The 13,661-nt window shown below is 42.9% G+C and overlaps 1 protein-coding gene across 7 annotated transcripts in view; it reads left to right on the top strand.

Annotated features, from left to right (window-relative positions):
* LOC112810381 (integrin alpha-M-like) overlaps positions 1-12,393 on the top strand; it is a 51,504-nt gene extending 39,111 nt beyond the window's left edge. For 3 of the 7 annotated variants that reach the window (XM_025853972.1, XM_025853966.1, XM_025853965.1), the window contains 16 exons: positions 3,537-3,667; positions 3,762-3,925; positions 5,563-5,717; positions 5,814-5,945; positions 6,126-6,199; positions 6,428-6,569; positions 6,665-6,787; positions 7,326-7,405; positions 7,674-7,757; positions 8,071-8,146; positions 8,653-8,760; positions 8,955-9,038; positions 9,193-9,306; positions 9,393-9,494; positions 9,728-9,838; positions 11,265-12,393. In XM_025853972.1, coding sequence (XP_025709757.1) covers positions 3,537-3,667; positions 3,762-3,925; positions 5,563-5,717; positions 5,814-5,945; positions 6,126-6,199; positions 6,428-6,569; positions 6,665-6,787; positions 7,326-7,405; positions 7,674-7,757; positions 8,071-8,146; positions 8,653-8,760; positions 8,955-9,038; positions 9,193-9,306; positions 9,393-9,494; positions 9,728-9,838; positions 11,265-11,336 — 1,752 coding nt within the window. In that variant the 3' untranslated portion in view covers positions 11,337-12,393. Of the gene's footprint in view, positions 1-3,536; positions 3,668-3,761; positions 3,926-5,562; positions 5,718-5,813; positions 5,946-6,125; positions 6,200-6,427; positions 6,570-6,664; positions 6,788-7,325; positions 7,406-7,673; positions 7,758-8,070; positions 8,147-8,652; positions 8,761-8,954; positions 9,039-9,192; positions 9,307-9,392; positions 9,495-9,727; positions 9,839-11,264 lie in introns of those variants that run through there. The other 4 variants (XM_025853967.1, XM_025853968.1, XM_025853969.1 and 1 more) reach the window with 4 other exon arrangements.
* Positions 12,394-13,661: the final 1,268 nt, after the last annotated feature.

Raw genomic sequence — 13,661 nt, 5'->3', positions numbered from 1 at the left:
CCTCTAGAACCCTTGGTTTGTTTTTCAGAGTCCATCGTCTCTCATGGTTTGTCTCCCCCTCCGACTTACTCCCCTTCATTCTTCCCCTCCTGCTATCTTCTTCTTTTTTCTTAACGTATGTTGCATTATTTGTTTCAGAAGTACAGATCTGTGATTCAACAGTCTTGCACAATTCACAGCGCTCACCATAGCACATACCCTCCCCAATGTCTGTCACCCAGCCACCCCATCCCTCCCACCCTCCCACCACTCCAGCAACCCTCAGTTTGTTTCCTGGGATTAAGAATTCCTCATATCAGTGAGGTCATATGATACATGTCTTTCTCTGATTGACTTATTTCACTCAGCATAACACCCTCCAGTTCCATCCACGTCGTTGCAAATGGCAAGATCTCATTCCTTTTGATGGCTGCATAATATTGCATTGTGTATATATACCACCTCTTCTTTATCCATTCAACTGTCGATGGACATCTTGGCTCTTTCCACAGTTTGGCTATTGTGGACATTGCTGCTATAAACATTGGGGTGCATGTACCCCTTCGGATCCCTACATTTGTATCTTTGGGGTAAATATCCAGTAGTGCAATGGCTGGATCATATGGTAGCTCTATTTTCAACTGTTTGAGGAACCTCCATACTGTTTTCCAGAGGGGTTGCACCAGCTTGCATTCCCACCAACAGTGTAGGAGGGTTCCCCTTTCTCCACATCCCCGCCAACATCTGTCGTCTCCTGACTTGTTAATTTTAGCCATTCTGACTGGTGTGAGGTGGTATCTCATTGAGGTTTTGATTTGGATTTCCCTGATGCCGAGCGATGTTGAGCACTTTTTCATGTGTCTGTTGGCCATTTGGATGTCTTCTTTGGAAAAATGTCTGTTCATGTCTTCTGCCCATTTCTTGATTGGATTATTTGTTCTTTGGGTGTTGAGCTTGATAAGTTCTTTATAGATTTTGGATACTAGCCCTTTATCTGATATGTCATTTGCAAATATTTTCTCCCACTGTGTCTGTTGTCTTTTGGTTTTGTGGACTGTTTCTTTTGCTGTGCAAAAGCTTTTTATCTTGATGAAATCCCAATAGTTCATTTTTGCCCTTGCTTCCCTTGCCTTTGGCGATGTTTCTAAGAAGAAGTTGCTGTGGCTGAGGTCGAAGAGGTTGCTGCCTGTGTTCTCCTTTAGGATTTTGATGGACTCCTGTCTCACGTTTAGGTCTTTCAACCATTTGGAGTCTATTTGCTTACTGTTGTTTTTAAGATAATATTTACAGACAGGAAGTGCACAAATCCTTTGCCATCCAATGATTTTGACAAATGCATACACCTGTGTAACCCACATTCCTATCAAGATATAGAACATAATTACCACTCCAGAAAGTTCCCTCCTGCCCCTATCCAGTCAATTTCTGACTCCGCTCTATTCCAGAGGAAACTGTTGTTCTGATTATTTCCCACCATAGATTAGTTTTGCCCATTCTAGAACTTCATATAAATGGAATAGTATACCATGTAGGCTCCAGGATTTATTTATTTATTAAATTTATTTATTTATTTATTTATTAAATGTTTTGTATCTTTATTATTTTATTATTTTTTTCTTCAAATTTTTATTTAAATTCTAGTTAGTTAACATACAGTGCAATATTGGTTTCAGGAGTAGAATTCAGTGATTCATCACTTACATACAGCACCCACTCCAGTATTTTAAAGACACTTGTTAGTTGCTGCCAGGGCTAAGAACCACTGCCTTACTTCTCTCTGCATCATAGAGCCTCTTTTCACCATTGTGTGAATATTATAATTAGGCCTTTTTTCACTGACACCTGTTGCTTCTGTGTAAATGTGGTGTGAAGGCTTTGGTTTTACTTTATTTTATTACAAAAGCTTGATATGCTTGTATAAATTTATCAATCTAAAGTAAGAAGTGAAAGCCCTAGTTCCCTCCCCTTATTTGCATCATAACTCATCCTGCAAAAGAAAACAAGGGTAAGGGGAGTGTGCTTTTTATGTACACACACACACACACACACACACACACACACACACACACACCCCAGACCCAGGAATCAAAAACAAATGCAAAAAAGATCATTCTATCATTTTCTACTGTTCTACTATCCTATCCTGTTCCACTGTTTGTATTTTTTCTTGCTTTTTCTCTATGATTAGGGATGAGGGTGGTCAGTGTTTGGATAAGTAAGCATGTTGTGGATCTCCCAACATTATACCTAATTACAAAACAGAACTTCCTCCCAACAGAATACCATAAATTTTTCTCAAAAAACTTTGAGGTATAATGTACATTCAAAAAACACACAAATCTTAAGTGATGAATTTTCACATATCTGTGAAGCTGAGTAAGCACCATCTAGATTAAAGCTTAGCACATTCCCAGCATCTCATGCTCCCTCATCCTTCCTTTTAGTTGATAGTCACTTTTTTAAAAATTGTGATAAAATGTACATGACATAAAATTCACCATCTTAACCATTTTTAGGTGTGCAATTCAGTGGCATTAAATGCATGACAAAATCACTTTTAAAATTTCTTTTTAATTTATTTGGCTATTATTCTCACAGTGTTGTTCTTTTTTTAAAATTTAAATTCAATTAGCCAACATATAGTACATCATTAGTTTCAGATGTAGTGTTCAGTAATTTATCAGTTGCATATAACACCCAGTGCTCATCACATCACGTGCTCTCCTTAATGTTACAGTATTATTCTTGCACATAAAGAGTTAAAATTATTTTTTTTAAAAAGATTTTATTTATTTATTTGACAGAGAGAGACACAGTGAGAGAGGGAACACAAGCAGTGGGAGTAGGAGAGGGAGAAGCAGGCTTCCCAAGGAGCAGGGAGCCTGATGTGGGGCTCGATCTCAGAACCTGGGATCATGACCTGAACCGAAGGCAGACACTCAACCGACAGCCACCCAGGCGCCCCAAGAGTTAAAATTATTCTTAAAATATCATTATGAAAAATAACAACCACCACACTCACACTGTGACTTCCTCTTCATTTTCTCTTCTCTTGAAACTTTCTTGCAGCTCTTTCAATCATTCTCCATAATTCCCAATGACACGATTATTTTGTTGCTTTTTCATTATTGTTTTAGCATTGACTTCCCATTATGGGAGATGAGGACTGAGTTCTCTTTCAGAGAGCTTGCCCCCTAGGAACTTTTGCCCTCTTGCTCCACTCCTTTTATTATATGAGAATTTTGGTAAGATCGATATTCAGTGTTTGCATTATCTTGACCATGTAAATGAGATTCAGCTGAGTCAAATAGCATGCTATGTCACTTCTTTCCTGTAAAACTGTTTTTCCTGGAAAACCTAGGTAATTGATGGAAACTTTGGGTGTCATCTCAAGGCTGTGGTCTAAAGCTGAATAGTTGCCCTAATTCCTTGAGAAGTTGTAGGAGATGAGACTTGAGTGGAGCCCAGGCAATATGTCCTTGGGTCACTCTGGGCAACTGAGTTATACACTTCCATATTCTTTCCCACACCCTTTCTCTCCCCTTTTCTACTCTCAGTGGATTCAAGGCTCCCAGGTCTCCCCTGGGCTCCAGTATTTTGGTCAGTCACTAAGTGGGGGCCGGGACCTCACAATGGATGGACTGGTGGACCTGGCTATAGGGGCCCAAGGCCATGTGCTGCTGCTCAGGTGAGAACTTCTTTTAGAGCACACCAAATATCTTCCCTTTAAGGAATGGCTTTGTTGCCTGAAGGCCCTTGATAGCCCTCTGGTGTCCCTACAGATCCCAGCCTGTGCTGAGACTTGAGGTGACCATGGAGTTCACACCCAAGGAAGTGGCAAGGAATGTGTTTGAGTGTCATGAAAAGGTGGAGAGAGGTCAGACTGCTGGAGAGGTCAGAGTTTGCCTCCGTGTCCACAAGAAGACACGGGACCGACTAAGAGAAGGTGAGGCTGGGTAGGTAAGCCTAAAAGGTTTAAATGACTAGAGGCATTGATGGGTGGCCCACTTCAGTCTTCCCAGCCTTCTGACAGTTCAGAGCAAACTTCCAGACAGGCTCTGACAGTCTTTTCCAAGCTTGGCTGGAGTGAGCAGGCACTTCCCTGGCTGGGTGGAGAGGCCCCCACCAAAAAGTGAGTATGTGGCACTCCCTTACTCTCTTAATTCTCCATAGCAGCAATGGCCCCACACCTATGAACTAACCAGGTTTTTTTTAAGCTCAAGAGATAACTCATTTAAAGGGGCGGTTGAATTGATGAAGCTAAACACAGATTCATAAAACATTCAGACATGCATTTTATCACAACTAACTTGACTTCCTCCTTATCTTTATTCTGAAAAAGTACCATTGTGCTTGGTGTGAGGAATAGTAATGGTGGTACTAGAGAGAAAAGGGGAGGAAATAAAATTAGGTTTCTAGCAGTAATCTTACTGGGTTGAGGAGACAGCAATCAGTTTGGGGCAGCCAGTGTGGAGAGTAGAGAATGCACAGAAGGTGCCCCAAAACCTACATATAAATTCCTCTCAAGTCATTGGCTGATTTCCTAAGCCATGTATGTCTAGGTCAATACTCTAGGAAACTCAGTAGAAGATAGCAACTACAGAGTTGAGCAGAAGTTGAGCTCTCCAGTGCTGGGGAAACAGAAATTTGAGAGGGACATTGGTAAGCAACTTGGTCTTTCTATTGAAACAATGTCTATTCAGACCAGCAACCAAAGGAAACAATAGACAATAAAAATAGACCGATAGGTGATTCAGAAATGAGAGTTATTAGAAATTTAAAAAATAACTACAGTTAACATCTTCAAGAAGAAAGAGGAAGTGATGGAGCACTTCAGAAAAAACCTGGAATTCATAAAATAGAGTAAAATGGAAATCTAGCACTGATAAATACACTGACTGAAATTAAGAGTTCAATAAATACATTTAATAGCAGGTTAGAAGCAGAACAGAGAATTCATGAACTGGAAAGTAAATCATTTGAAAATATTTATATTAACACACAGAGAGAAAAAAGGATGAAAAGCACAGGGAGAAATCATAAGACATATGGTGAAAATTTTAATAAACATGTAATTGGAATTCCAAAAGGAAGAGAGAATAAGAGAAGCAACAAAATAGTGGTAACACATTTACTAAAACTGATGAAAGACATCAAGCTGCCAAATCAAAGCAGGATAAATATAAAGGAAACCATACCATGGTATATTATACCAATGTATAAAACATTATACCTTGTACCATACCAAAGCATAAACTGCTGAAGACCAACGTTAAGAAAAAAGTTAAGAGCAGCCAGGAAAATATAATTTTCTAATATGTAGCAGAATAGCTACATTTATTGAACAGTTGCTATGTGGCAGGCATTGTGCTAAAAGCTTTATGGATACCATTTCATTTAATTTTCACCACTGGGAAAGTACAATTACTATTCTCAATTTAAAAATAAGGAATGGAGATTCAAAGAGGTCATATAACATGTCCAAAGTCGTATGGCTGGAGAGCAATAGAGCTGGGCCTCAAACTCATGCTTGTTTGACTCCAAAGCTGGGCTCCTCACCACCATGCTGCTCTGTCTCCTCAGGAGAGATCCAGAGCAATGTTACATATGACCTGGCTCTGGACCCACGTCTCCCACATCCCCGAGTTGTCTTTGATGAGACAAAGAACAGCACACGCAGACAGACAAGGATCTTGAAGCTGAATCAAGAATGTGAAACCCTAAAGCTACTGTTAGTGGTGAGCAAGGGATGGCCACACTTCTGGGTCCTCCAAGCATGGTGTGAGCTTGGGAAGCTGAGGAGGGCACACCCCTAAACCCCTACTATCTCTCAGTATTGTGTAGAGGACTCAGTGAACCCCATCATCCTGCACTTCAACTTCTCTCTGGTGGGGGAGCCCATTCCCTCATTCAAGAACCTCCAGCCAGTGCTGGCTGTGGATGCTCAGAGACACTTCACAGCTTTGGTGAGTCCTCAAGTTGGGGTCCTGCAGGGGCATGGAAGGGACCAGAGGCCAAGATCATTGAAGCACATTTTATTTCATTTCACGTAATTTTATTTCAATATTTTATTTTGTTGTTTCATTTCACATCATTTCATTCTTTCCTTTCCTTTCATCATATTCTTTTTTTTTTTTTTTTTGTAGTTTCCCTTTGAGCAGAATTGTGGCAGTGACAGCATTTGCCATGATGACCTCAGCATCACCTTCACTTTTATGGGGTGAGTTTCTTTTCCTCATGCTACCTGCAAATCTGCACTACAACCTGGTGCTCTGTTCTTCTCCTGGCCCTTGAGGGAGCCTGGCACAGAACAGCTGCTTCAGGGTGTTTGTGTGGCTGCCCCATCCACTGTCTTCTCTCTCCAAGTGTCTGTGCCTCCTTCCCACCAGGGCAGACTTGCCACATGGAAGCCCTCAGCATCTCATGGCCTGGCTTGTTCTTCCCACAGCCTGGACACCCTGGTAGTGGGTGGTCCCCGAGACTTCAATGTGACACTGACTGTGAGAAACCAGGGCGAGGACTCCTACAGGACTCAGGTCACTGTCTTCTACCCACCTGGCTTATCCTATCGGAGGGTGTCAGTGGCCCAGGTAGCCAAATCCTTCTCAGGCTCTGTCTGACTTTGCTTTCCCTGTCCCTGCAGGGGGTGCTTGACATCACTACCTTTGTCTCCCTTGTCTTCCAGAAACAGCTCTCATGGCGACGTTGGCGCCTGACTTGTGAGGCTGATGACTCCATCAGTGGGCCTGAGGGCTTGAAGAATAGCAGCTGCAGCATAAACCACCCCATCTTCCCAAACTCCTCAGAGGTCAGGCTGCTGTCCTCCTCTCTTTTTCTCTTTTGTTTTCTTCTGAATTCTTCTCTCTCTCTTTTTTAAGGTAGAGGCTCCTTTTTTTTTTTTGAAAAATAGTTTTATTGAGATATAATTCATATACCAAAGAATTCACCCATTTCAGGTACACAATTCAATGGCTTTTAGTATGTTCACAGAGTTACACATTCATCACCATGATCAATTTTAGAATATTTTATTACCTCAAGAAAAGACCATGCTCCCTTAAGCCATCAGGTCCAGTCCTCTCATGTCTTCAAGCTCTAGGCAACCAGTAATCTATTTTCTGTGTCTAGATTCACCTATTCTGGATATTTCATATAAATGGGATTATACAGTATGTGGTCATGTTTTCCAGGATCATCCATGTTTGCAGCATGTATCAATACTTCATTTCTTTTTACTGCTGAAAGTAGTCTGTTATATGGATGCACCACATTTTATTTATCTAGTTGATAGACATTTGAGTTGTTTCTTCTATTCTTTTGACTGTCTCTCTTTTCTTTAACTCCAGGTCACTTTTAATATCACATTTGGTGTGGAATCTGATGCTTCCTTTGGAAACAGATTACTCCTCAAGGCCAGTGTGACGAGGTGTGCTATGCCCAGCTTCCCCGCTTTGAGGTCCCAAACCCCTGCCCAGTGTGGACCACTGTCCTCTCCCCACTGGTTCTCCCTTCAGCTCACTTATTTATTTATTCATTCATTCAATAAAAACTGATTGAGCATCCACCATATGCCAGGCATTGTACCCAATACTGCTGGTGGGACAGCAATGGACAAGACATCTGTGGTTCCTGCCCTTACAGAGATTATAATTTAGTGGAAAAAATATACAAGAAAGCTCTCTGTTTCCCTTCAGTGAGAACAACACGACAAGGACCAACAAAACTGAATTCCAGCTGGAGCTGCCTGTGAAATACACGGTCTTTGTGGTAGTCACCAGGTGCTGGCTTCTAGGGCTTTAGCTCTGCCTTTACCAATGGGTGGCCCATTGTGTATTTGTGTGTGTGTGTGTCTAGCAAATGTGTGCATGGGTGTGTATTTGTGCATGTGTGCACGTGTGTGTGTATGCATGACCCAAGCTAGCACATCCTGTGTCTGACACACATGGCCCCCTACACACCATCCCACTGTCACCCTCTCAGGGCAGCATTACCCATGTGTCTGTTTATTCCCTAACACACTTAGCCCAAGACCCCTCCCAGGACACCTCTGAAGTCCTGACACCTCCCGTACTTTCTTCTTTCTCCCGTCAGCCATGAGGTCTCCACCAAATATCTCAACTTCATAGCTGAGGAGAAGACCAGCCACACTATAGAGCATAAGTATGAGGTGGGTAGATGAGAAGGAGACCAGGGAGGGAAATCAAATGATGGGAGACATGCATCAGATGCCTTCTATGTGCTGGGCTCTGTTCCAAGCTCACTCTCACCCTGTACACATACAAGCACACACACAAGTGCACACACGCAAGCACATACACACACACATAATTAACTCATTTTATCATTACAAAGACTCTTTGAAGGAGGGACTATCATTATTTCCAGTTCACAGATGGAGCAACTGAGGATCAGAGAAGTTAACAGAACATGGCCATGGTCTCAGCACTAGTAGTGGAAGAGCCATTACTTAGTACCAGTCTTTCTGGCTCTGGAATGTGTGTTTAACACCTATACTCTTCTGCTTCCCAGAAAGCATCAAGAGGCAGGCTGCTAGGGTCTGTGAGCCTTATTTAGTTGTATCGGGCTGTCAGGAGTGGGGAGGCTGATTCTAGTTGCTGGTGGGAGCAGAAAGGCCAGAGCTCTGATATCTACCATCCTCCTCCCACTGTACAGTTCAACAACTTGGGGCAGAGGAGCCTCCCCATCAGTGTGGTCTTCTGGGTGCCTATCAAGCTGAACCAAGTGACTGTGTGGGACAACCCCCAGGTCACCTTTTCCAAGGTAAGTCTAGCTGGCCTTGAGGAGTGACCCAATTCCTACGACCATAGCCCTGGTCTTTCCTAAAATGTCTGTTTCCTCTGTTAGATTTTGGAGCCATTTTGATCCTTTCCTGGACCTTGGCCCATTTCAATCTCCTTGAGGGTGGACCCATGAGCCCTCAATTCCCTCCCTTCACAGTGTCTCTCTTTCCTTAGAACCTCTCCAGCACATGCCACACCAAGGAGAGGGAACCCCCTCTCTCTGACTTCCTGGTGGAGCTTAAGAAGACTCCAGTTGTGGTGAGAATAAACCTAACCCAGCTTTAGGACCATGTGCAGACTCAGCACTGTTCCCTTGTTGGTGCTGAGTACCATCTGTCAACCAAGTGGGCTGGGTGCATGGACGTTTTCTGTATCCAGCTTAGTAATTTCTCCCCTCTGCTCCCTCCCCCAGAACTGCTCCATTGCTCTCTGCCAGAGAATCCAGTGTGACATTGTGTCCTTTGGCATCCAGGAAAAAGTCAATATCACCCTCCAAGGCAAACTTTCGTTTGACTGGTATATCAAAGTATGTGAGGGCCAAGGCTCAGCTGGGCACAGACATGATACTTCAGGGGGCCCACATGTCCAGCTCCCATCCTCTCTCTCCCATAGACTTCAACAAACTACCTTCAGGTTGTGAGCACGGCAGAGGTCTTATTTGATAATTTGAAGTTTGCCCTGCTTCCAGGACAGGAGGCATTTCTGAGGGCCCAGGTATCTGTCTCTGACCCAGAGGGACTATTGGAGGGAGGAGGGGAGGCTGGGCTTGTGGAGATCTCTAGGTAAAGAGATAGAAAGAGACAAAGGAGGAGGAGGAGAGGAAGGAGGAGTGAGGGCATAGGGAGGGGTTAGTCATTGGGTTCAGGGAGTTCATAAGGTCTGACTGGGGAACCCCCAGAAATCTGAAGTTCATCTCCCCTGATGTACCCTCCCTCTCCCTGCCACAGACAGAAACCAAAGTGGAGCCAAGTGAAGTGCACAACCCTCTACCACTTATAGTGGGCAGCTCAGTGGGGGGGCTGGTGGTTCTGGCCCTCATCACCGCTGGACTGTACAAGGTATCCCCTTTTCCTGTCTGCTCCCCTCTCCCTCACTGCTTCTTTTTTTTTTGTGGTTGATTTTTAAAAATTTTTTATTGTTCTGTTAATCACCATACATTACATCATTAGTTTTTGATGTAGTGTTCCATGATTCATTGTTTGTGCATAACACCCAGTGCCCCACGCAGAATGTGCCCTCTTTAATACCCATCACCAGGCTAACCCATCCCCCCACCCCCCTCCCCTCCAGAACTCCCAGTTTGTTTTTCAGAGTCCATCGTCTCTCATGGTTCATCTCCCCCTCTGACTTACTCCCCTTCATTCTTCCCCTCCTGCTATCTTCTTCTTTTTCTTTTTTCTTGACATATGTTGCATTAGTTTCAGAGGTACAGATCTGTGATTCAACAGTCTTGCACAATTCACAGTGCTCACCATAGCACATACCCTCCCCAATGCCTATAACCCAGCCACCCCATCCCTCCCACCCCCCACCACTCCAGCAACACTCAGTTTGTTTCCTGAGATTAAGAATTCCTCATATCAGTGAAGTCATATGATACATGTATTTCTCTGATGGACTTATTTCACTCAGCATAACACCCTCCAGTTCCATCCACGTCGTTGCAAATGGCAAGATCTCATTCCTTTTGATGGCTGCATAATATTCCATTGTGTATTTATTTATTTATTTATTTATTTTTAAAGATTTTATTTATTTATTTGAGAGAGAGAGAATGAGAGATAGAGAGCACGAGAGGGAAGAGGGTCAGAGGGAGAAGCAGACTCCCTGCTGAGCAGGGAGCCCGATGTGGGACTCGATCCTGGGACTCCAGGATCATGACCTGAGCTGAAGGCAGTTGCTTAACCAACTGAGCCACCCAGGCACCCTCCATTGTGTATTTATACCACCTCTTCTTTATCCATTCATCTGTTGATGGACATCTTGGCTCTTTCCACAGTTTGGCTATTGTGGACATTGCTACTATAAACATTGGGGTGCACATACCCCTTCGGATCCCTACATTTGTATCTTTTCCCTCACTGCTTCTTACTCAGCAGCTCATTACTGGCTTTGACTCCCACCAAGTCACAGAGTCTGTTTCTTCAGCTATATAATGAGAGTATCAATACCATTTTTGTGACAGTAATCAGGTATTAACCCAATATATGTAATGCACTTAGAATGGTCCCTGGTATAGAATGACCACTATATAGGTATTAATTCTTCTTCTCCTTCTTCTGTGTTTTATTTATTTTCTCTCTTTCCTGTCTCTAACATCAATGTTAGAGATCTCTTTCCCTGCCCCATGTTCCCCAGTTCTCTTTACGCTCTGCCACATTATTCTTTTTGCCTCCTGGTCCTTCTGTCTCCCCTCCTGGTCTGCATGGCCTTCACCAATTCCCTGGCTTTGGTGGTCTTACTACTTTGTCTCTGCCTCCACAGCTCGGCTTCTTCAAACGGCAGTACAAGGACATGATGAGTGAAGCTGGTCCCGATGCTGCCCAGCCCCAGTAACAGCTCCTTCCCCATTGAGTGGCCTCTCCTGCAGCAAGTAGGACATTGGTTAGACCAACATGCAGGTCCCCAGGCTGTTGGACAGATTCATCTATTAGGAGAGTGGGGTGGTAGCATCTTATTCAGGAAAGAACAGCTTGGACTTCCATTCATGTTTGTGTATGTTTGTATAAGTGTGTGTGCAAGCATGTGCATGAGTTGTGTGCATGACTCAGATGTCTCTTGAATGGGGATGAGTGCCTTCAGTACAACTTCTCAGGCAGAAGGGAATTGCTTGGGCTTCCTCATGTGTGGGTTAAGGTGCCATTGGACCTTCCTCCTGACAGAGGTGATGGCAGCTTTTGTGGGTGAACATAAAGGGAATGCAACAGATTCTGTTCCTGGTGAGGGAAAAGAGACCTCCTTTCATGGGTGAGGACACAGACCTGCAGGAGCCTGTGCAGCTGGATGGAGACCACATTGGAAGAACCATGGTGGAGCGAGGATCTGGTCAGCCATCAGGAGCCTGTCCACCCATTCCACACTTGAGCTACATAAGGTCCAAGGAGCAGTGGTTCACTTCCCTTTATCTATGCATTTACTTAGTATTTTAATGTTATTTTTATTTTTATTTTTTTGATAGATAAACCTGTCCATAGTACAAAAATCAAAAGACGTGCAAGCATGTGTGGTGAAGTTTCCCTTCCATTATGGTCCCCCCAGCCATTCAAGTCCCTCATAAGGGGCTGTCAAGGTTGTGTGTTTTGGGGTCTCTTTCACAAAGATTCTAAGCATATGCAAACACATACAAATATACAAGCTTTTTTTACACAAATGGTAACAGATGCGTTATTTATTACTGTTCAGCATCTTGCTTTATTCATTAATATAGCTCAGATGTTTTATATCAAGACAAAATATTTTTTCATTCTTTTATACGGCTGCATAGTATCCCTTTGTGTAGGTGGATCATCATGTATTTAACCAGTTTCCTTTTGATATGTTATTTCCAACCTCTAGCAATGTTGTATTACTAAACAATGGTGAATTAATAAATTGATTATATATATGATATATATAATTAATAAATTGAATATGTCATTTTTGCATATGTGTAAAGATAATTTATAGGATATATTCTCAGAAGTTTGAATTCTCCCAGAAGCAAACCCAAGATAAGAACTTGAGTCAAAGAAGTTTATTTAAGACTGGCCCCAAGAAATAGGGGAGAGATGTGAGCTAGGAAGGAAAGTCATCCAGAAAAGGGTGTATTTTCAAGAGACACCACTGTGAGCCGCTGGAGCATAACCCCATTGGTTCTGAGTTCTGGGAGACAGAGTAGAATGCAAACCTCAGCATTGTCCTACTCGAAGACTGAAGGAACTGGAGTTATGTATACAGTTGACCCTTGAACAATGCTGGGATTAGGGACACTGATCCCTCATGCAGTTGTAAATCCATGTATGACTTTTGACTCCCCAAGAACTAAGCATTACTGATAACATAGTCAACACCTAATTTGCATGTTGTATGTATTATATTATGTATTCTTATAATAAAGTAAGCTGGAGAAAAGAAAATGTTACTAAGAAAATCATAAAGAAGAGAAAATACATTTGTAGTACTGTATATATAGTTACTGAAAAAAGTCCACATATAAGTGGACCTGTGCAGTTCAAACTTGTGTTGTTCAAGAGTCAACTGTACACCAATTCCCTGGCACTTCTGACCTCACATGAATGAGGACAGAATGGGGTCTGACGGCCAAAGAGATAACAGGTTCTGCTAGTTGGAAGTCTGACAGATGAGCCTATGCTCCTTTGGCAAGGTCCGCAGGGATCCAGGCAGGGCACTGGCTACCAAGGGTATGTAAAGTTTAGATAGCTGTTTCTAGATAGCCTTCCCTCCTCAGGGGAGCACCCCCGGTGCCCATTCTCCCATACCTTTGCTAATGCAGTAACCATGACTCTGGCCTTAGTGTGCAGCCTAATTCTCACCCCAGTCCTGCTAAGTAGCCACCACTTGCTATTTAATAATACCTAAATTTCACTTATGAGAAAACTGAGGCTTAGAGAGATCACCCCAATTGCCTGAAATCATACAGATAGGAATAGAATGGAGCTGGGATTCAAATCTGGCTCTGTCTGGTTCCAAAGCTTTTCTCTTTTATTGTCCTGATGGTTTTTGAGGAATGGCCCTGTGGCAGGGGCAGGCACAAGGGAGGTATGGGGAGACAGTGGCTGTTATTTAGATGTTATAATATTAGGTGAACCATATGAAATTGCCAACATGTTTGTTGACAAAAATGGCAATTTCATGGGGCTCATCAAAATATAGACAATCATG

Source organism: Callorhinus ursinus, unplaced genomic scaffold (assembly GCF_003265705.2).
Source record: "Callorhinus ursinus isolate GAN/ISIS: 27379988/994484 unplaced genomic scaffold, GSC_fseal_2.0 scaffold87, whole genome shotgun sequence".
NCBI lineage: Eukaryota > Metazoa > Chordata > Mammalia > Carnivora > Otariidae > Callorhinus > Callorhinus ursinus.
This window is presented reverse-complemented; position numbering and strand designations above follow the sequence as displayed.